This window comes from Molossus molossus, unplaced genomic scaffold (assembly GCF_014108415.1).
Source record: "Molossus molossus isolate mMolMol1 unplaced genomic scaffold, mMolMol1.p scaffold_m16_p_1, whole genome shotgun sequence".
Taxonomy (NCBI): domain Eukaryota; kingdom Metazoa; phylum Chordata; class Mammalia; order Chiroptera; family Molossidae; genus Molossus; species Molossus molossus.
In genome coordinates, this window is record NW_023425344.1 from 118,334,889 (window position 1) to 118,357,555 (window position 22,667).

Here is a 22,667-nt window from a genome sequence, read left to right on the forward strand (position 1 = left end):
AAGCTGCTGCTGTGAGCTGGGTGTGAAACAATTACCCCTGCCACCAGCTGCCATATTGATACTGCTCTGTGAGCAAACAGAGGGCTCACCATATTTTCAAACTGCTGTTTCATACTGATTGGCTACTTGATACTAGTATCTTCTGCCACTTTAAAACACAGAGGACAGACTTAAAGCTGAGGCTCAGTGTGAGGGACTGCCCAGTCAATGATGGGGAAGACAAGACAATCAAACACCTCAAGACCAGAGTAACAAATCACAAGTCAAGGTTGGAATGATTTCTACTGTATCTGGCTCCATAGTGACGGTGGAAACAAAATCAACTGCAAATAAACTTAGGATTCTGCAATGTAATTGTTTTTAATATATTTAAAAGCACACAGATGTCTCCTTGATTTATAAAAAAATAAATTCATAACGTGACAAATTTCTTCATAATCCTGGGGCTCTTATGAGGTCAAACTCTTTAATAGAAATACACATGATCAGTTACACACACACAAGCATATTCCAGTTGTAACAGCAAATTCCTTCAAGGACTGGAACGAACAAAGATGTTTTCTACTGGACAAAGTATGTCCAGAGCTAGGCAACAAGGTTAGGCCCAGCATGGTAGTCTCTGACCAGCTGGCCTATAATCTAAGAAGCCAGGACAGGAAGGCACAGCCCTTCAGCTTGCATGGCCACCCACCACCCTGCAGGTCAGCCAGGCTTCTAAACCAGTGCAGAAGGGCTGATTCCCACGAAGGCCCCATAGGGCTCCTGCCTCACTGTGACTAAAGCATAGGAGAGGTGAATTTGTCCTTACTTGGGGCTGCCTTAAATTTGAGAGAAGACTGAGAAAGTATGCTCATTAAGTATTTTCATTGTAACACTGAATGGAAATCATGACCTTGCCCACGAGCACTGAGCATGCACTTCTGAAGGGGGCAGGAGGGAGGTGTTTTTTCCAGCAGGCATGCACTCCAGAGTGAAGAAGTCTGGCCTGAAATACTTGACAATGCTGTGTAAACTGGGATTTGGGATTCGGGTCTTTACCCCTATAACACACAACATAAAAAATAAAAATCCAGTCTCAGTAGTAGATAAATTTTGATTAAAACCTGAAATGTTTTTGCATAATTGTCAATAGGCTGGAATGTATCTGATCTGCTGTTGTCTCGTTGGCTGTCTTTGAATTAAATCTAGAAACTGTTTTGACACCTCAATCCTATTTTCCAAACCAATTAATTCCTGTAATTCTTAAATTGGCTAGTTCTCCCTCTTCAGAAAAATTATCCACAACAACCTTCCTAATAGTGAGAATGTACTTCTGAATAGAAGAGGCCTTCAGCTGAAATGGCATCTCCAAGGCCCACAGTTCGAATAGGATCTTTACACACTAATACAGGTGTGAAGTGGAAGGACACCCCCTCCCGGTGCCATTCTACCACTGGCTCATCAGGGTTGAATATGATCCTGGAGCCTGCCTCCGAACGGGAAGTCAGGAACTCGTGCGGTGCCCTCAGAGACACTTGGCTGGTGTCTATGGTTTCTGTTGCACAGGCCTGTGTCCCAGCCACACGAGCTCCTGCAGCCACAGCTGCCAGCTGATTCGCCCAGTGTCCATCCACAGTTGCCAGGATGTGGTAGACCAGCGTGTGGAAATGGATCCTGGTGAGGTCTGAGGCTTTGCTTTTACTCTTCCCATGTTCCTTCAAGATCCAAAATAGGATGTCACTGACCATGCCCACATCAGGAACACCATTCCAAGAAGAGAGAGAAGAGTGAGGTCCAGCTGCTGACTGGCTGAGAAATAACAGCTCCTGTTCATTCAGCCCAAGGGAAGTCACTGTGTGAAAGACCTGCTAACAGAAACAAAATGACAGTCTCTGATTCACAACAGAAAGGTATCTTAGGACATAGCCAATGACTAAAGTCAGGGAAGGAAGGCAGGATGGATAACATCTTCCTTACAAGACTTCCTGCCCCTGAAGTCTGTGGCGGGGAAATGACACATCACAGGTTCCTGTTTTTACCATCACACCTCTATCTCCACCTTTATCACTCGAGATAAACTTGGAGGTTGCAGTAACAGTCTTAGAACCAGTCTTTTCTTATATGCCACTACAAGACAAAGGGCAGAGGTGTACATTATTTTGTATTTCTTTCTATGGTGCCTAGCTTTGCATATTTAGCAGACCCTCTTACCATTGATGGGACATGACTCTCAGTTCCTTAATGTCAGCAGGCATCATATCAGTAAAATGGAGAAAGCCCCAGCAACACAGTCAGGGTCACAATGAAACTGTGTGCTCAGTACCAAGGAGCAAGAACAGTTTCATGTTAGAGCTAAGCTTTTTAGGCAGTTGTGGGTGAGGAAGACTTTATTTAGTAATAACATCGAAAAAGGGCACCACAGGAAACATTGAGCCTATTTTGTTTTGTTTTTAAATTCTTTCTAAATTACAGTTGATATACAATATTACATTAGTTTCAGGTATACAACCCCATGATTAGACATTATATAACTTACCTGATAATTGTCATACCCATCTGACACCGTGCATAGTTAGAATATTATTGACTATACTTCCTATGCTGTACCCTACATCCCTGTGACTATTCTGTAACTACCAATTTGTACTTATAAATCCCTTCAGCTTTTCATCCATCCCTCCAACCCCTTTCCCATCTGGCTGTTAAAATGTTCTCTGTATCTAGTATGTTTCTGTTGTTATTTATTTTGTTTATTTGGATTCCACATATAAGTTAAATCATCCAGCATTTGTCTTTCTCTGACTTATTTCACTTAGCCTAATACCCTCTAGGTCCATTTATGTTGTTTCAGATGGCAAGATTTCATTCTTATGGCTGAGTCATATTCCATTGTATATATGCACTGCTTTCTTTCTTTTTTTTTAATCCTCACTTGAGGATATTTTTCCATTTATCTTCAGACAGAGTGGGAATGGGGAGGGGGAAGACAGCGACAAGAGAGAGATGCATCAACTGGTTGCCTCCTGCACAACCCCAACCAGGGCTGGGGACAAACCGCAACCAAGGCATGTACCCTTGACCGGAATCGAACCCACGGCTCTTTAGTCCATGGGCCGACGTTCTAACTGCTGAGCCAAACTGGCCAGGGCAACGCACCACTTATTCTTTATCCATTCACCTGTTGATGGACACTTAGGTTGCTTCCACATATTGATTATTGTAAATAATGTAACAAACATGGATGTATATGTCTTTTTTATTTAGTGTTTTGTGTTTCTTTGCATAAATATCCAGAGGTGGAGTTGCTGGGTCCTTGTTTGTCTCGTTTCCTTTGTTTTAAAGTCTGTTTTGTCTGGCATAAGTATTGCTGCCCCAGCTGTTTTTTTCTATCCCTTCACTTCCAGTCTGTGTGTGTCTTTTGATCTGAAGTGAGTCTCTTATGTCTATTTTGTTTTTTTTAAATCCTCACCAGGGGATTTTTTATTTTTTATTACTTTTTAAAATATTTTATTGTTGAATGTATTACAGATGTTCATTTTCCCCCCATTGACCCCCTCCTCCCCACTCCCGTCCCCCTCCTGCCTTTCCCCACACTGTTGTCTGTGTCCATTGGTTATGCATATAAGTTCTTTGGTTTATTTCTTCCCAATCCCCAACCCCCTTCCCTTTGAGGTTCGTCGGTCTAGCAACCAATTTGTACTTCTTGATCCCTTCCCCTTTTCCACCCATTCCCACAACCCCCTTCCCATCTGGCAACCAACAAAATAGTTCCAGAGGATTTTTTACTAGAGAGAGCAGGAGAGAAACACTGATGTGAGAGAGAAACATGGAAAGATTGCCTCCCTTATGTACCCTTACCAGGGATTGAACCTGAAACCTTTTGGTATATGGGACAACACTCCAACCAACTGAGCAACCCGGCCAGGGCACCATATCTTTTGATTGGAGCATTTAACCCACTTGCATATAAGGTAATTGATAGATGATTTATTGCCCTCTTATTCATACTTTCGATTTTTTTTCTTCTTCTTAAAGACCCTTTAACATTTCTTGTAATTCTGGTGTGGTGATAAACTTTTTTTCCTTCTTGTCTGGGAAACTCTCTATCTGTCCTTTGATTCTAAATGAGAGCTTTGCTGGGTAAAGTAGTCTTGGTTGTTGGGCCTTGCTTTTCACCCCTCTGAATTATTTCATGCCAATTCCTTCTGCCCTGGAAAATGTCTGTTGAGAAATCAGCTGAGTCTTATGTTAGTTCCCTTGTAGATAACTACTTTTCCCTTGCTGCTTTTAAAATTCTCTTTTATCCTTTTAATTATGGCATTTTAATTATGATATATCTTGGTGTGGACCTCTTTGGGTTCACCTTGTTTGGGACTCTGTGCTTTTTGGGCTTGAATGTCTATTTCCTTCACCAAGTAGGAAGGAAAGTTTTCCATCATTATTTCTTCAAATAGGTTTTCAGTCTCTTGCTCTTTATTCCCCTTCTGGTACCCTTACGATATAAATGTTGGAACGTTTGATATTGTCCCAGAGGCCCTAAACTATCCTCATTTTTTCTTTATCCTCATCTAAGGATATGTTTCTATTAATTTTCAGGGGGGGAGGACATCTATTCATTCTGTATGCGCTCTGACCGAGGACCAAACCCTCAACCCAGGTATGTGCCCTGACTGGGAATTGAAACTGCAACCTTTTGGTGTATGGGACACTAACCAACTGAGCCATGTGGCTAGGACACTATCCTCATTTAAAATATTTTTCTTTTCGGTTCCTGCTAGGGGCACGTACCTCGGTTGCTGTTTGTCCTCGGCCCTGGTTGGGTTGTGCGGGTGGCAACCATTCGATGTGTCACTTTCATGTCAATGTTTCTCTCCCTTCCACTGCCTGAACAAAAAATGGAAAAATGTCCTCGGGTGAGGATTAAAAAAAAAAAATTTCTTTTTGCTGTTCTGATTGGGTGTTTTCTGCTTCCATATACCCCAAGTTGCTGACTTGATGTCTCTGCTTCACCTACTCTACTGTTGATTTCCTGTAAATTATTAATTTCAGTTGGCTTAGCCTTCATTTCTGACTGGTTCTTTTTTATGGTTTCCGTGTTCTTTTTTATGCTGTTGAAGTTCTCAGTAAGTTCCTTGAGCATCCTTATAATTGTTTTGAACTCTGTATCTGGTAGATTGCTTGCCTCCATTTCATTTGGTTCTTTTTCTGGAGATTTCTCCCGTTCTTTCATTTGGGACCTGTTTCTTTGTCTCCTCATTTTGGCTGTTTCCCTGTGTTTGTTTCTATGTACAGTTGTCCCTCACAACTCTGCACTTCAACTTGCATGGCTTCACTCAATCACAGTTTTGTCAAATATATTCATTAAAAAGTTGATTGAGACGAGACAGTGAAAATGATACAGTGCGCGCTCGATTGTCTGAGTCAATTATACACCCCTGTATTGTAATTACAATTAAAATTATTGTATGTATGGACTGTAGGCCTATGTATTCGAGCACCCCAGGGATCCTTCAATGTCAGGTGCAACAGCTAGAGTCTGGAACAGATTAATCATGATAAACGAGGGACGACTGTATTAGGTAGAACTGCTGACTCCCTGATTTGGAAGGGTGGCCTTGTGCAGTAGATGTCCTGTAGGGCCTCGTGGTGCAGGCTCTCTGGTCACTGAGCTGGGTGCTCTAGGTGTGTCCCATGTGAGCTGTGTGCACTCTCCTTTTGTAGCTGAGCTGAGTGCTGTTGTCACATCTTTGGGAGGGATTTATCCCTAGGCTGACTGGCTGCAAGAACCAGCTGCAATTACAATAGAGGAGCTGCTGTACAGGGGCTGACCCCATGGAGCAGGACTCACTTCACTGGAGTTTTGGTGCCTGCTGAGTCCGCCCCTTAAGTCTGTCATTCGTGGAGGTGGGTTGTAATGCAGTGTGGTCTGAAACTGTCCACCAGGTACACTGGCTCTGGGGCCTCCTGGGAGGTACAAGGTCAGCCACTGCCTGGGACCACCTGGCATGGGCTACAGAGCAATCTGCAGATGGCTGCTACTTGTGCTGGGCTTGGAGGTGCTCAGGAGAGGCCAGGATGCTGAGGCTGGCAGCTACTAGTGCCAGGTCTGGGGCCACTTAGCAAAAGTTACGGGGTATGCACAGACCAAATCCTGCTTGTTTGATAGACTTTAGGAAAGTCTGAAGCATGAGCCAAGGGGCTGTTTGTATGGAAAACTACTGGAAAATGCTTGGGTAGATCCAAAAATTGGGAGGGGTAGGGTCTCAGGAATCACCAGGGCTGGGCTAGGAGTGTTAGCCAGGTTGATGGAGACTCAGATATGGCACCAGCCTGCCAACCTTGGAACAGTGGCCACTGCCAGTACTTCTGTCTGAAAGGAAGCTGCTCCTCTAGCCCTTGCTGGACAATTCAGTTCCTCCTTTCATGTCCCTGGTGCAATTCAAACTGCTACCCCAGCACTGGAGCTCAGAGTGAGTGAGTCCAAGTTAAGTGTGTGCGTTCATGGGCCCTTTAAGAAGACATGGGACTCTAGAAGCCCTCCCAACTCACTCAGTCATAATCTCTGCTGGTCTTTACAGCCAGAAGTTATAGAGACTTCTATTCCCAGCACTGGAACCCTGGGCTGGGGGTTCTGATGTGGGGCTGGGACCCCTTACAATGATTAACTTCCATACATGGGTGTGGGACCAGCCCATTCTGAGCCTCTGCCCCTCCTACTAGCCTCAGTGTGGCTTCTTTTTTATATCCTTAGTTATAGGATTTTGATTTAGCTGGATTTCAGGTGTTCTGAGTGATAGTTATTCTATAATTTTGTTGTGGTTGTGGGAGGTTCTAAGTACCATGTTTACCTCCACCACCATCTTGACCAGAACTCTCTGTTGAGCCTGTTTTCTAACCTAAAGGGAACCACTATGTCCACCTCACTATCTATCTTTCTTAGCATTTTCATCCTTACAGCCAGAGAAGTACATATAAGATTAATGTTAGTGCAAGAGGGATAAGCCCCTATATGTATGCAGGCATGTAGGTATGGGTAGGGGGATATGTGTATGTATTTATATTTATTTAAAAATCAATGGCCTGTACCTTTGTTAATGTAATAACAATTCCATTTACTGCACATTCTATTCCAGTAACAGAGCTAATGGCTTTATTCCACTCAATTCTCACTGTAACCCTCGAGGGAAGGAGGAAGGGAGGGATTGCTTCCATTTTATAGATAAGGGGGCTGAGGAGAGGTTAAGTAGACAGTCACAGAAAATGAAATAAAAATGGTTACTATTTTTTTTTAAATCCTCACCCGATATTTTTCCATTTATCTTTAGATAGAGTGGGAGGGAGGTGGGGAAAGAGAGAGAGAAACATCGATGTGAGAGAGACACATCAACTGGTTGCCTCCCGCACGACCCCAAGGCCAGGGACAAACCGCAACCGAGGTACGTGCCCTTGACTGGAATCGAACCCATTGAGCCAAACCGGCCAGGGCAAAAAATGACTTACTTTTTAAAAAGTGAGCCCTGGCCGGTTTGGCTCAGCGATTGGAATGTTGGCCTGCGGACCAGAGAGTTCCAGGTTCAGTTCCCGCTAAGGGCATGTACCTTGGTTTTTTTGTCCCCGGCCCTGGTTGGGGTCTTGTGAGTGGCAGCCAGCCAATGTGTCTCTCTCACATCGATGTTTCTCTCTCTCTCTCTTTTCCTCCTTCTCTCCCTCTGCTCTATCTGAAGATAAATACAAACAAACAAACAAACAAACAAAAATCCTCGGGTGAGGATAAAAAATAAATAAATTATTATGGCCCCCCCCCAAAAAAAGTGAAGAGATAACCTCAAAAAGAGAAATGTAAATAAAAACTGTACTGAAGAACACCAAGAGTGAACCCTAATGTAAACCATTACATTACATTGAGTGGTAATGACATGTCAGTGTAGGTTTACCAACTGTACCAAGTATCACACTGTGGTACAGTATGTGTGGACAGTCAGGGAGACTGTGGGTGGGTTTGCGTAGGAGGTATACGGGAACTCTACATTCTGCTCATTTCGCTGTGCAACTAAAACTGCCCTAAAACATAAAGTCTGGGGGAGTGGCTGAGTGGAGAGGGGCAAAGGATGGGGGAAATGGGGGACATCTGTAATAGTGTCAATAAAAAAGTAAAGTTTAGCTTTTGCCTCTGTAACTTGTTTCCTGATCCTATCTCTTCTAAGTCTCACCTCTACCTCTGTGACTTTCTAAATAAACTTTCTCTTATAGTTTGAAAAAAAAAAAGAAAAGTTTATTTTAAAAACTATTGTGAAGTATAATTTTTCGCCTGTCAGATTGGTAACAATGCATGTATTTAATCATATTCTGGTCACAAGGATATGAGGAAATAATAAGCACTTGTAAAGAATTCTATTGGTAGTAAATTGGTATAATTTTCATGGAGGGTGATTTGGCAATATCACACTGACAAATGCCTTTTGTGCCCCAATCCAGCCAATTTCACTTCTGAGAATTTACTGTATTTACGTACTTATTCATGGGCAAAATAAAATCATGTACAAAGTTATTGTTTGCAGCACTATATGGAATAGTAAAATGTAATACACCAAATGCCCACTGAGAAGATTCAGGTTTAATAAACCAAGGTGCACATACATTCCTTTTATCCACATGGCTGTGAAAAGACTGAGGATGTTCTCCAAGTTATGACAGAAAAACATCTCCAAAACCCACTCAGTGAGGAGCATCTGAGATCTTGCTCCCTAGCATATGCCATCAGATTGGCTCAAATAAACTCATAAATAACAAACAAAAAAAAAATCCATGTAGTGGAGAAGAACAAAGTGCAGAACAGTGTATTCAGTATACTATCTTTTCGGATAAAAGGGGATGAAAAAAATAAGGACATATTCCCATATTTACATATGTATGTACACAGTAATACAGATGAAACTAATGAGATTACTGACACTGGGTACAGGTGGTAGGAAAGAGGGAGGGTGACTTCATTGTATAGCTTTTAATATTTTTTTGGTTTTGAACCTTATGAATATCTTACCCATGAAAAAGGTTAAATATTAATAAAATGAAAGGTTAACTAACTTGTCTAAGGTCATAAAGCTAGTGAGTGGCAAAGCCTGCATTCCAACTCAGGTTCCTCAAGTCTGCATTCTTAAACATACCCTCTCAAATTCATCTACTCCCTGCTGCTGTCCCAAGGCGGGAGCTGAACACGTGATGCCTGGTGGTGAGGGAGTAAAGCTCCACCACTTTCCTTTCTGAGCTTCTTGACGTTTAGCTGAGAGCAGCTGAGCTGGGCTTTCATTTCTCCCTATTGAGTTCTACTGCAGACTATTCACTCCCAACTTCCCCATTCCAGAAGGAGAAACAGCCCATGAACCCTAAGATACACCACCTTATTTCTAACCTAGAAGGAGATCCTATTCCAGAACAGCCCTGGTTTCTTATTTAGATCTCCAAGGACCTAGGTTTGAGTGATATGACAGCCACACCCCAGTGAGCTGGCCCCTGAGCCCAAACAGCTGGTCCTGCTGGACAGAGGCACATCTCTGCAATGCCCCATGAGAGTTAGGGCCAAAGAGGGCCCCACGTGCCACCCACATGGTTACCTGATGCACAATGCTGCTCATGAGCTCCCTATTGGTCATACTGGCCAGCTCTAGGTGAACTGGAATACCAACAGGGATGTCAGAAATGGAGGTCACAACCTGAAAAAAGAGGACAACATTGCCATTAGATATAGAAGTCGGGCAAAGGGAAGAAAAAATCAGGTCCTGAGAGGCAATGTGTACTGTCACTGTCTTCTTTGCATCCTCATGACAGCTCCAAGCCATGTAGGTTTCCATGGCCGCTGTGGATCAGGAATGCTTTTCCCAACGGGGACACCTAGGCTCTGCAGAGAGGCACTGCTGGGTTACAGACTCAGCACAAAGGACCGCCCCTGTATGTATGTTCATGTAGTCAGCCTACTCCTGGGGACCTAAACTGTTGGCTTCAACTGCTGTATGAATCTGCAGCAATAGCTGATGGGAAGTGAGATGACACAGATAACACAAAGGACATAAACTATAAACACGGCAGCTTTCAGCCACAATCAGTTTAGCACAGGATACAGAGGCTCAGGCAGGAAGATGTTCTGACCTGTCCTATTCAAGCTGCTGCCTGTGTCTGAAAAAAGACTGTGAGGTGCCTCCCTAGAGCAAGAGGCCAGTTTGGAGCCAGCTGCCATATGTCCTGGGAAGGCCAGGACTGAATACAAAGCAGCATAAGCTGCAGAGGCCAAAAGAGGCGGGATTCTGAAAAACACACTAGCTGAGATCTGTGAAATTCTTTAACAGTGCTATTACCTCCAAGAGTCTCTTCCTCTGTTGCTCCTTGCTTTGTCCCTCCATCATGTGCAATCCAGAGAGCACCACCAGGTCTGGCTGAAACTCCTCTAGGCTAGACACAAACACCTCCAGCATATTCATGGCCCCGTTGGAGAGGTCGTGGGAGAAGATGAATCGGTTGGCATGGGGAGCTTTTAATTGGCCCCACTTCTCCCCTAGAAAAGCCCATTTAATACAATGGGAAGAAAGGAAGAGGCTTTAAATCTCCTAGATGTAGAGAGGAGGTGTGTGTGGGGGGCTTGCAGGCCCCCCTTCTCCCCTCCTGAGCCTTTGCTCTGGGCAGCTGGCTTCTGGCTGAGTGGACCCTTGCTACAACGGCCTAAGGTAAGCATGGCGTCACATCCAGTAAGACAGTTGTCAGTAATGAAAAGAACCAAAACTCAAACCCCAAACCAACAAAAATACAGAAACACAGTATGAGTACTAGTCGCCTTTGTCAAAGGGCTAGCAATTAGCTCCCCCCGAGTCCCAGGAAAGCTCTGCTCTCTGTTGAGCTTTTCAAACACAGGATGCCTGTGTCCTTTCTCAGTTACAGAGCAGTAGCATGACTTCCAAATACCAGCATACAATGCACACCATGCATGTCCATGCACACAGCAATGCTGCCTTTCTCTCTCCATCTCGTGCACTGAGCACCTTTCACTCAGGTGGGATCTAAGAAGGCTGAAATTCCAAGGGTCAAGCTAACTGTACTCCCTCCTCCCTGCCGCCCACCAGTGGTTCCAGGCACTTGGTCCAGAAGGTAAGAGCATATGGTTGCTCTAACATCCTCTGAGTGAGCTGTTATGGAATAACGACTACTCAAGACCAAGTTCAAGTGCCACTTCCTGAATGGTTGCTGACTACTCCAGCCTGAGGTACACTTTTGGTACTTTAAGATTCCACAGAGATTTTTCTTTCCATGGTCAGTGATAATCATTTCTCTTTGAGTTATCTCTTCTACTACTTTTAGCTAATAATCAACCCTATGTCATTATTTAACGTTTCACACTTGTGCCACATCTCCTTGAATAGATTGTCAACTCTTTAAAGGTAACACAATGTGTGTCTGGTTCCCACAGCATTTGTCATGGCCCCTGGCACGGAGTGCCCACTCAGCACCTACTAATCTGATCCCAGCACAGGAAGGGAGATCCATCCTTGGGTGGGTCTCCTGGCAGGGGAGGAGTTTGGAATCTGTGCTCATCTATAGAAGTGGCTCTCAGCACTAGCCATGCATCAGAATTCCCCGGGGAGCCTAACTTTAGATATGCAGGTGGTGAGGCCCCACAGCTGGAGATCCTGATGTGCACTTAGCTGGAAAACCACAGATTAAGATCCCACAGCTGCCAAATACTTCAGAGGAGTGCTGTTGCTGTGAGTCTTAAAGCAGGGGAGGAGAAAGAGGTCTCTGAGCTCACTTGGTGAAGCTTCACAATCAGAGGCTTTATCACAGAGCTCACCTTTCTGTCCATAAAGGCTTGGCAGAAAATCTTGAAACTAAGTCAGCCTACAGGCCGCCTAGGCTCTGCAACTACTTAGGGCAATTATTAAATGAGGCCACCCTCAGAGTCGGGGGTGGGAAGGAGGAGAAGCCCGTCACCACCAGCATGGACACTCTGGAGCAAAGACTTACTATAATCCAGGTTTACATGGCTTTCCCTCCACATGAAAGATCTGTCTCATTTATAAAATGGAAGTCCATACACCGAAACCTAGTTGAAAACTTGGTTTCTATTACATTTACTGGATAGTCCTTCAGAAAGTTTTCTCCCAAGACAGACAACCCACAGCAGAGGGTTTCTTCATATTCCAGGTGATCTGCCAACTACAGTTAGCAATCTCCTTCATCCTTTCTACAATGGGCCTCTCCAAACGGAAGCCCGGCCTCTCCGTGGGGAGTGCATGTGCACATGCTTACTCTAGAGCAAATTACTTTGCTTTCAGTTCAGCTTTAAAAAAACTGATTAGAGAGAGAGGAAGGGAAGAGGGAGAAAGAGAAACATCTATGTGAGAGACAAGCATCCATCGCTGCCTCCCACCTGCATCCTGACTGACTGGGAATCGAGTCCTAGACCTGGGCATGTGCCCTGACTGCGAACTGAACCGGCAACCTTTTGGTGCACAGGACAATGCTCAACCAACTGAACCACACTGGCCAGGGTGAGTTTAGCTTTTTCTTTTTTTTTTAATTTTTAATTTTTTTTTGCATTTATTTTCAGATAGAGTGGGAGGGACAGAGGGAGAGAGAGAGAGAGAGAGAGAGAGAGAGAGAGAGAGAGAGAGAAACATCGACATGAGAGACACATCAAGTGGCTGCCACCCCAACCAGGGCCAGGGACAAACTGCAACCGAGGTACGTGCCCTTAGCAGGAACCGAACCCAGGCCTCTCTGGTCTGTGGGATGATGCTCTAACCACTGAGCAAACTGGCCAGAGTGAGTTTAGCTTTCTTGAATCCATTCTTCTGAAAAGCATTTTATATGTGGGTCATTTACATAAAAATCTATGAAAGCAGGAAAAAAAGAGAGTACCTATTTACTCACCTCCAGTGCAATGATTATATTTGTTAAAATAATATTCCATTCTTAGCTCCTGGCCAGTGTTCAAACAAAATACCCAGTGACGGTCTACAGAGCTGAGAGTAGTATTCTATCTCTGCTTCATTTAAAGATCAGACACAAGAATGAGCTTTCATGAAGCCTTTTCTAACTCTGTCACCCCCAAGAAGACCTAATGACTTCCTTCCCTGGGCCACTGCTGCACCCAGTTATAGGTCTAGGCACTTGACTTTGCAACCATTTGTTCAGGAGTCTGTGTCCTTGTGTCCTGCAGTGGATCGTGAGCAGAGGGCAGAGCCGTGTCTTCTATCATCATACTCCTACTGCCTCACACTGTACCTGGCACACAGCCACAGGAATGAACAGCAAGATACATAAATAAGAGAACAGACTGATGACTCTAATGCCCACAACAACAAAAAGTATGGGTATGAACTCCAAGTCCAATGTTTTCCCAACTAATGAGACTCTGTACGAGGGGAAAATACAGGACATTAATATTCTCTGTAGGGCAAGACCTGGAACTGGCCCTTAAAAAGTGAAGCTGCTAAGAAGCACTGCCTAAGTTAACCTAGGAAAAAAAAGCCACACAGCATCAAAAATAAATCAATTCCTGTAGGAAAAAAGTGAGAGAGGCAAAAATAAATGGGCTCCCACAAGGTGAAGACAGGAGGGATGTGAAGCTCTTCCACTGGCTGTTCTCCAGGACTCGGGACTGATAAGTGGCCTGGGAAGCAAGGTGACTGAAACTCGGGGTGAGCCCTAACTACAGGTTAATGCCCATCTTTTCTCAAAAAGCCTTGAATTTATTTAGTCATTCTTTCTCTCAATTTATCGCCCTGCTCTTCAGCCACTAAGTCAGCAAAACCTATGTAATGACTCACTGGATCCCCAGCCCAAAGCCTGAAAATAAGCTTCTCTGAAGAAGTCTGGCAGAAGAGGAGGAAAAAACATTGACAACTCTCTCTGGGAATTTATTCATCCAGGTTAGAGAGAAGCAGGGGATGAACTTCTGTTAAGAGAGCTGACCCTGCCCTGGCCGGTTTGGCTCAGTGGTTAGAGTGTTGGCCTGCAGTCCAGAGAGACCCGAAATCGGTTCCTGCTAAGGACATGTACCTCGGTTGCAGTTTATCCCCGGCCCTGGTCGGTTGTGCGGGTGGCAGCCACTCGATGTGTCCCTTTCACGTCGATGTTTCTCCCCCTCTCTCTCTCCCTCCCACTCTATCTGAAAAAAATATCAAAAAAAAAAAAAAAAGAGAGAGCTGACCTAACAGCTACTGCTACCAGACTAGGTTTCCTCCAGGGGCTGATAAAAATGTTTAACTTCAGCCCTGGCTACTGTGGCTCAGTGGTTAGAGTGTTGGCCCACACACTGGATGGTTGCTGGTCAAAGGTAATACCTAGGTTGCAGGTTTGATCCCTGGCCTTGGTTGGGGCGCATATGGGAGGCAACCAATTGATTTGTCTCTTACACCAGTGTTTGTTTCTCTCTCTCTCTCTCTCTCTCTCTCTCTTTCTACCACTCTCTCCCTCCCTTTCACTCTAAGAATCAATAGAAAAAATATTCTCAGGATTAACAACAACAACAACAAAGTAACTTCACATAAAAGGTCATTGCTTTGTCTAAAAAATATGGCTGAGGGGAAAAAAACTGAAGTGTGAAGCTTACAAACTGAAGGATAGAGACAATCTCCTGTCAAGATAAGCTGTGCCATTCTCTGAACTACATACAAGGCACATCTGTCAAATACAACAGCAGTCTTTGTGAGGAAATCAGTCTCTCTACTGTTATCTCCAGGGAAAATGATAGAAACCAGGAACCAGAAAGGTCCCAAGTCCATGACGCAAATGCAAACAAATGGAAGTGAGAAGAACATGGAACTGGCAGCAGCATCAGCAGCACATCGAAGGCACGACTTTAGCTACTCTAGACCCTTTCAGTCACCAGTCTTGTTCATGCCTTCCATTTGAGCAGTTCAGTGCTTATACACACTTCATTCTTACCACAACCTTTAGGCAATAGGAACCGTCACTCTGATTTCCCATTTGGGGAAACTAAAACTGAGAGAAACTCAAAACTTGTGTATCATTAAATGTGAACTGCCTACCCCAACATTCAATCCCTAATTTTCAGACCCTCACCTTCCTAACTTCCTGATTCTAGTTAATACCCAAAAGAGAACCAGAAACAAGAAACAAATCCTTTTTTATATTTGGAGAAAGGTATAATTTTCAAGAAGCATTATATTTCATATTTTACATTACAGTTAATTACTCTAGTAGGTGAAGTTCTCTTAACTGTCTGACTTGGAAGCAGTTCACTGAAGCATATTCAGTAAGTACTGCTTTTAAGGCACCAATTACTCTGTTTTGATGCTTGAGTCTTTAACTTCAATTAACGCGTTGAATCAGAAATTCAAGAGGCTGACTTCTGAGCAGAGGAAAGATACCACAGCAAATACACAGAACCAAATAAACAGAACTAAATTATGTTCAGATATTTAGGATTCTTTCAGAAATCAGATCTGTAGCCTACGTAACATAAAATCTCCTGGGGGAGGGCTGGATGGAGTGGTCTGGAGCGATAAACACTGAAACACTGTATAATGGGAAATAATATGTGTTGTTAAATATAAAACACTTCCAGTTACACACCCAGGGGAAAACAAAATGCTTCAAAGGAGCTTGCCAGAGGCCCCAAATCAAATCTAAGCAGCTTGGAACAGTTGGCCAGAAAGGCTGTGGGCAGAATCCAGCACGGAGTTGAGCAGATGTATCTGCCCTTCTCTTTCCTTAGTAACAAAGAAAAACCTTATAGGTGTATGTTTAATGCATTTTCCTTTTTATTCAAGATGCCTGCGTTTCTACAGCCTGATTTCTCTTGCAGACCTGGGGATTTTCTTCACTGTTAAAATATTGTAGCACTATCTCTTGAAAACAATGGCCAGTATCAGTGCAGGAAACCTTTGGTAAGGCAGGAACAGGATCCTACTAATTCACACATAAATTTGTAGCACAGTCACACCTCAGTCTAATAATACACAGACCCCTGATGAGTTTCACAACATTACTTACTCATTTCTTACCTGCTTGATACTCTAAAATGAGGTGGAACTCATCCACTTCCTGAAGTGACTCCGGTGGAACAAATACATTGTCATCAAGAAGTTCATGCAGTTTTGGACCAACTGGACCACAAAGAAGAACCTGGAGACAATAAATATAAAGTCTATCATACCTGTGCCTTTTCCCATGGAATATGTATAGTAACTGAAAAGGTACATCCAGGATACTTCTTTCCATTTTTTTTTTTTAAATCCTCACCTGAGGATATTTTTCCATTTATCTTCAGATAGAGTGGGAGGGAGGAAGAGCAAGGGAGGGGAGGAGAGAGAGACAGAGACATACATTAACTGGCTCCCACATGACCCTGACCAGGGCTGGGGACCAACCGCAACCGAGGTATGTGCCCTTGACCAGACCTGAACCCACGACCCATTGGTCTGCAGGCTGACGCTCTAACCACTGAGCCAAACAAGCCAGGGCAGGCCACTTCTTTTCATTTTAACAAATACTGGAATCCCAACCTAATTTTGAAAGTTATGTAGTAGAGGCTCTGTTATCAGTGTTTAATTGCCAATGAGATAGTATTTGGAGCTAGAGCTTTCAGGAGGTAATTAAGGCTAAATGAGGTCATATGGTTAAGGTTGTAATCCAGTAGGATTGATAGCCTTATGAGAGAGATTTATTTATCTTTCTCCACCATACACACTGAAGAAAGGCCATGTGAGGTCACAGCGAAAAGGTGGCTGTCTGTAAGCCAGGAAGAGGGCCCTCACCAGAAACCAAACCATGGAACCTTGATCTTAGACTTTCCAGACTCCAGAACTGAGAAAATAAATTTTTGTTTTTTATGCCACCCAGTTTATGGTATTTTGTTATTATGGCAGATTAAGACATACCCTGCTCTACTTTCCCTTTTTCTTTCCCCACATTGTGTGTATTAAAATAGATACGGGATGTTGAAAACAACTGTTTGAATTTTACACAGTACAGAAAAGAACTAACCTCAAGAATCATAACACCCTCCACAACCAGGTGACCTGATTTGTGAGAACAGACTCCCTACTATACTTAGCTGTTATGTGAACAGGATAGCCTTCCAAATATGAGAATGAAAAAGTACTGGGGGCAGACGCTCTGTAGTTTTTCCAAAACCTTTTCTTCAACTCTGACCTGCGCCTCTCCCAGGCTGCTACAGTTTCTGCCACACCAGCTCTGGACCTCACTCAGAGCCAGTCTAACAGACTCAAATCCCCTGACGGATGATGGATTCGACCAGAACTTAAAGGAAAGTACCCAGAGACAACAATACCATTTCAGACCTAATATGCTCCACCCAGAAGATTCAAAGGCATTTGTACTTGCTAATTAACTGCCTGTTTTTACAGAAGCTCTTTCATGTATCCGAGAAATCCAGGCTTCTGGGTGAAAATACAGCTATCTCCCCTTGACCTACTCCCTTTCAGTTTTGACACGTGCCCATTATTTGCCAATTCTGAAAAGTCTTGTTCCTACCATTTTCTTCTCTAATTCTTGACTAGAACTTCAGCTTCCAAGACGAGATAACAAGAGCCAGTTTACCCTCCTGCCTGAAATAATAAGGGAAAACAGATAAAATATGTGGAACAATGGTTTTTAAAATATTTGAACATTGGGCAACAAAGAACAGTGATCCTGAAGAAACAGGAAAAAACTAATTAAGCCCTACAAATGCTTCAGCAAATGATTTTAAAAGAATTTCCAGATACACAATTCTGAAAAAACTCATCAGCAGATCTGCACAGTAAGAAATGTGAAAGGAAATCCTTCAGACAGAAGGAAAATGATAGCAGATGGAAATATAGCTCTAAACAAAGGAATGAAGAACACCACAAGTGGTGCTGGATAAGGAATATCTCTTATTATTTAAATCTCCTTAAAGAGAATTAACTGCTTAAAAAATATTAACACCATACCGTGAGGTTTGTAAGATATGCAAAGGTTATAATAGTATAAAGACAAGAGGAGAGAAATGGAAGGATACTGCTATAAGGTTCTTATAGTCTATGTGGTGGTATACTAACATCTCTTGAAATCAGACTGTGATAAGCTAGTGTACATTATAAACCCCCAAAGCAACCGCTAAAATAACAAAACAAAGAATTATAGCTAATAAGCCAGAGAAGATAATATGAAATCATAGAAAATAATCCAAAAGAGTGCAGAAAAAGAGGAAAAAGGGAAGGTAAAGAGGTGGGATAAATGGAAAAATAGCAAGATGTCAGATTTAAACCTAACCTGATATAGCAACAATCACATCAAATGTAAATGGTCTAAATACTCCAATTAAAAAACAGATTGTCAAAGTATTAAAAAGCAAGCCTCAATTATATGCTGCCTATGAGAAATAAGTTTTAAATATAAATACACAAATAGTTAAAAACAGAAGAATGAAAAAGCTATATCATGCTTAAACTGATCAAGAGAAAGCAAGAATGGTTATTTTAATCAAAACATTTCAAAACAAAGAATATTATAAAATGATTCTTTTTTTTTTTTATCCTCACCTGAGGACATTTTTCCATTTTTTGTACAGACAGAGTGGGAGGGAGAGAGAGGAAGAGAGAGAGAGAGGGAAACATCAATGTGAAAGGGACACATCGAGTGGCTGCCACCTGCACGACCAACCAGGGCCGGGGACAAACTGCAACCAAGGTACATGCCCTTAGCGGGAACCGAACCCGGGTCTCTCCGGACCGCAGGCAGATGCTCTAACCGCTGAGCCAAACCGGCCAGGGCTAAAATGATTTTCTTTACCCCTGGTAATGATAAAAAGGTCAATTCATGAAGGGGAAGTAGCAATCCTAAACAGTTATGAACCCAATAATAGAGCTTAAAACTACACAAAGAAAAATGTTATAGAACTACAAAGCAAATAGATAAGTCCACAATTATTGATGAAGATGTCAATACCCGTTTCTCAATAATTAATAAATCAAGTAGACAGAAAATCAGTAAGAATACAGAAGGCTAGAACAACACTATCAAGCAATATGGTCTAACTGACATTTACAGAACACTCTACCCAACAACAGCAGAATATACATGCTTTTCAAGTGCATATGGAATTCACCAAGATAAAACCTTACTCTGGGCTATAAAAAAGTCTCAATAACTTTAATAGGAGTCAGGGAAGCATATTATATTGTCTGACCACAATGGAATTTTTTTTTTTAATCCTCACCCGACAATATTTTTACATTTATCTTCAGACAGAGTGGGAGGGGGGAGATATAAAGAGAGAGAGAAAAAGAGAGAGAGAAACATCGATGTGAGGCACATTGACTGGTTGCCACCCACACGACCCCAACTGGGACCAGGGATGAACCGCAACCAAGGTACATGCCCTTGGCGAGAATAAAACCTGGGAATCTTTGGTCCATAGACTGACGCTCTAACCGCTGAGCAAAACCGGCCAGGGCAAGGAAATTAAAATAGAAATAAATAACAGAAAGATATCTGGAAAACACCCAGACATTTAGAAACTAATACACTTCTAGGTGGTCTATGGATGGGCTAGTAAAAAGCCTATTTCCAGAAATCAAAGGAAAATTAGAAAGCATTTGAACCAAATGAAACTAAAAACACAAACCTGTGGGATACAGCTAAAACAGTTCTTAAGAAGAAATTTATCATATAAACATCCTATATCAGAAAACAAGAAAGATCTCAAGTCCATGACCTCTGCTTCTACCTTAAGAAACTAGAAAAAGAAGAGCAAGTTAAATTCAAAGTAAACAGAAACAAATAAAAAAGAAAAAAACGATATAGAAAAATCAATTATCCTTCCAGTCAAGATGGCGGGTAGGTAAACACTGTATCGTGTCCTCCCACAACCACATCAAAGTTACAACTAAACTACAGAACAACCATCATTCAAAACCGCCTGAAATCAAGCTGAACGTAAGTCCTACAACTATGGAATTAAAGAAGCAGCCACATCGAGACTGGTAGGAGGGGAGGAGGCGAAGGGGCTGGTCCCACACCCACGTGTAGCAGATAAAAATTAGGATACCTCGCTGGGAAGGTCCTCCCTAAGGACTGAGGGGTCCCCATCCCACACCAGGTGCCCAGCTCAGGGTTCCAGTGCCAGGAAGAGAAGTCCCCATTACTTCTGGCTGGAAAAACCAGCGGGAACTGAGTCTGAGGGAGGCTGAGACAGCTGAAGCCCCAGGCAGCTCCTCTTAAAGGGCCCACGCATGAACTTACTTGGACTCGCACCCTCCAGGCTCCAGCGTTGGTGGGGGGGGAGCAGCTTGAAAGGCACCAGAGACATATGAGGAAGAACTGAGTTGTTTGGCATTGGGGCGAGGGCTGGAGAGGCAGCTTTCTCCTGGACAGACGTGCTATCAGAGACCTTTGTTCCTTTGTTGAGCCCTTCCCTGGATCAGCAGACAGGGAACTCCAGCAACCTGGCTCACACTGGTAGCCCCACCCTAGTGATTCCCTGAGGGCCCGCCCGACCCAACTTTCAGGCCCACCCAAGCTGTTGCCAATTGTTTTACCATAGGATTGGCCTGTCTTGGATCCAGCTTCATGTTTTCCTAAATTCTTTCAAACAAGCAGCATCTGGTCTCATTAGCCCCATACCTCTCATTAAGTAAAACATAGGAAAAAACACAGGGAGGCAGCCAAAATGAGGAGACAAAGAATCAGGTCCCAAATGAAAGAACAGAACAAAACTCCAGGAAAAGAACTAAGCAAAATGGAAATAAGCAACCTAACAGATGCTGAATTCAAAACACTGCTTATAAGCATGCTCAATGAACTTAGTGAGAACCTCAGAGAACTTAGTGAGGGCCTCAAGAGCATAAAAAAGAACCAGTCAGAAATGAAGGAGGCACGAAATGAAATAAAGAATAATTTACACAGATTCAATAGTAGAGTACGCAAAGCTAAGATGCAAACCATCGATTTGGAATATAAGGAAGCAAAAAAACCCAATCAGAACAGCAAAAAGAAAAAAGAATCCAAAAAAGTGAGGATAGTGTAAGGAGCCTCTGGGACAACTTCAAGCGTGCCAATATTAGCATCTTGCGGGTGCCAGAAGGAGAAGAGAGAGAACAAGAAATCGAGAACCTATTCGAAACAATAATGGCAGAAAACTTTCCTAACTTGGTGAAGGAAACAGACATACAAGTCCAGGAAGCACAGAGAGTCCCAAACAAGATCAACCCCAAGAGGCCCACACAAGACACATCATCATCAAAATGCAAAAGGTTCAAGACAAAGAGAGAATCTTAAAAGCAGCAAGAGAAAAGCAATTCGTCAGCTACAAGGGAGTTCCCATAAGACTGTCAGCTGATTTCTCAAAAGGAACTTTGCAGGCCAGAAGGGAGTGGTAAGAAATATTCAGAGTGATAAAAAGCAAGAACCTACAACCAACATTACTTTATCCTGCAAAGCTTCATTTAGAATGGATGGCCATATAGAGTTTCCCAGACAAGAAAAAGCTAAAGGAGCTCATCACCACCAAACCATAATTATATGAAATGTTGAAGGGTCTTCTTGAAGAAAAAGATAAAAAATATGAACAAACAAAATGGCAATGAATACATATCTGAATTGAATCCACAAACAAAATGAACAAGCAGAACAGAAACATTCTCATGTTTTGTTGGTTGTCAGATGGGAGGGGGGTTGGGGGAAAGGGTGAAAAAGGTGAAGGGATTGAGAAGTACAAATTGGTTGTTAGACTGACAAACCTCAAAGGGAAGGGGGTTTGGGGGTTGGGAAGAAATAAACCAAAGAACTTATATGTATGTATGCATAACCATGGACACAGACAACAGGCAGGAGGGTGGCAGGAATGGGGAGGATAGTGTCAATGGGGGAAAAATGAGGAACATCTGTAATACATTCAACAATAAAGATAAGTTAAAAAAAGTCAATTAAACCAAAAGCTCATTATTTATTGATAACATCAATAAAATTGATAAACCTTTAGCCAAACTCATTAAGGAAAAAAAGAACATAATTTACCTATATCAGAAATGAATGGCAACTTCACTACTGATTCTAAATATCTTAAAAGGATAAAGGAATATTATGATTAATTTTATGCCAATAAGTTTAACAACTTAGATGAAATGGACAAACTCCTTGAAGGATAAAATTACTGAAGCTCACTCGAGAATGAGAAAATCTGAATCGCTTTACCTATTAAAAAAAAAAATCAAAGTTGTGCCCTGGCCTGGTGGCTCAGTTGGTTGCAGCGTTATCTGTACAGTGGAAGGTTGCAGGTTTGATTCCTTGTCAGGGCACATACCTAGGTTTCGGGTTCGATCTCTGGTTAGGGCATGTACAGGAGGCAAATGATTGATGTTTCTCTCTCACAGTAATGTCTCTCTCTCTCACACTCCCTCTTCCTCTCTCTCTAAAACTCAATAAGCATATCATCTGGTGAGGATAAAAAAAAAAATCAAAGTTGCTAAAAACCTCACATCAAAACACCCAGGTTTAGAGTGGCTTCACTGGTGAATTCTATAAATATTTAAGGAAGGTATAATATAAATTCTACACAAACTCTTTTGGAAAAAAATCAAAATACTTACCAACTCATTCTAAGGTCAGTATTACCCTAATACCCAAACCAGACATACAAGAAAATAAAAAGATAGACCAATAGTCCTCTTGGAAATTGACATAATTTTTTT

General features: G+C 42.6%; 1 protein-coding gene across 5 annotated transcripts in view; it reads right to left on the minus strand.

The window, feature by feature from the left end:
* Positions 1 to 906: 906 nt before the first annotated feature.
* Positions 907 to 22,667, minus strand: part of ADPGK (ADP dependent glucokinase) — a 38,934-nt gene continuing 17,173 nt past the window's right edge. The window contains exons 1-6 of one of the 5 annotated variants that reach the window (XM_036271230.1): positions 19,604 to 19,642; positions 17,488 to 17,561; positions 15,996 to 16,116; positions 10,329 to 10,525; positions 9,591 to 9,689; positions 907 to 1,847 (exon numbers count right to left, since the gene is read on the minus strand). In XM_036271230.1, coding sequence (XP_036127123.1) covers positions 1,293 to 1,847; positions 9,591 to 9,689; positions 10,329 to 10,525; positions 15,996 to 16,116; positions 17,488 to 17,490 — 975 coding nt within the window. In that variant the 5' untranslated portion in view covers positions 17,491 to 17,561; positions 19,604 to 19,642 and the 3' untranslated portion in view covers positions 907 to 1,292. Of the gene's footprint in view, positions 1,848 to 9,590; positions 9,690 to 10,328; positions 10,526 to 15,995; positions 16,117 to 17,487; positions 17,562 to 19,603; positions 19,643 to 22,667 lie in introns of those variants that run through there. The other 4 variants (XM_036271221.1, XM_036271206.1, XM_036271214.1 and 1 more) reach the window with 4 other exon arrangements.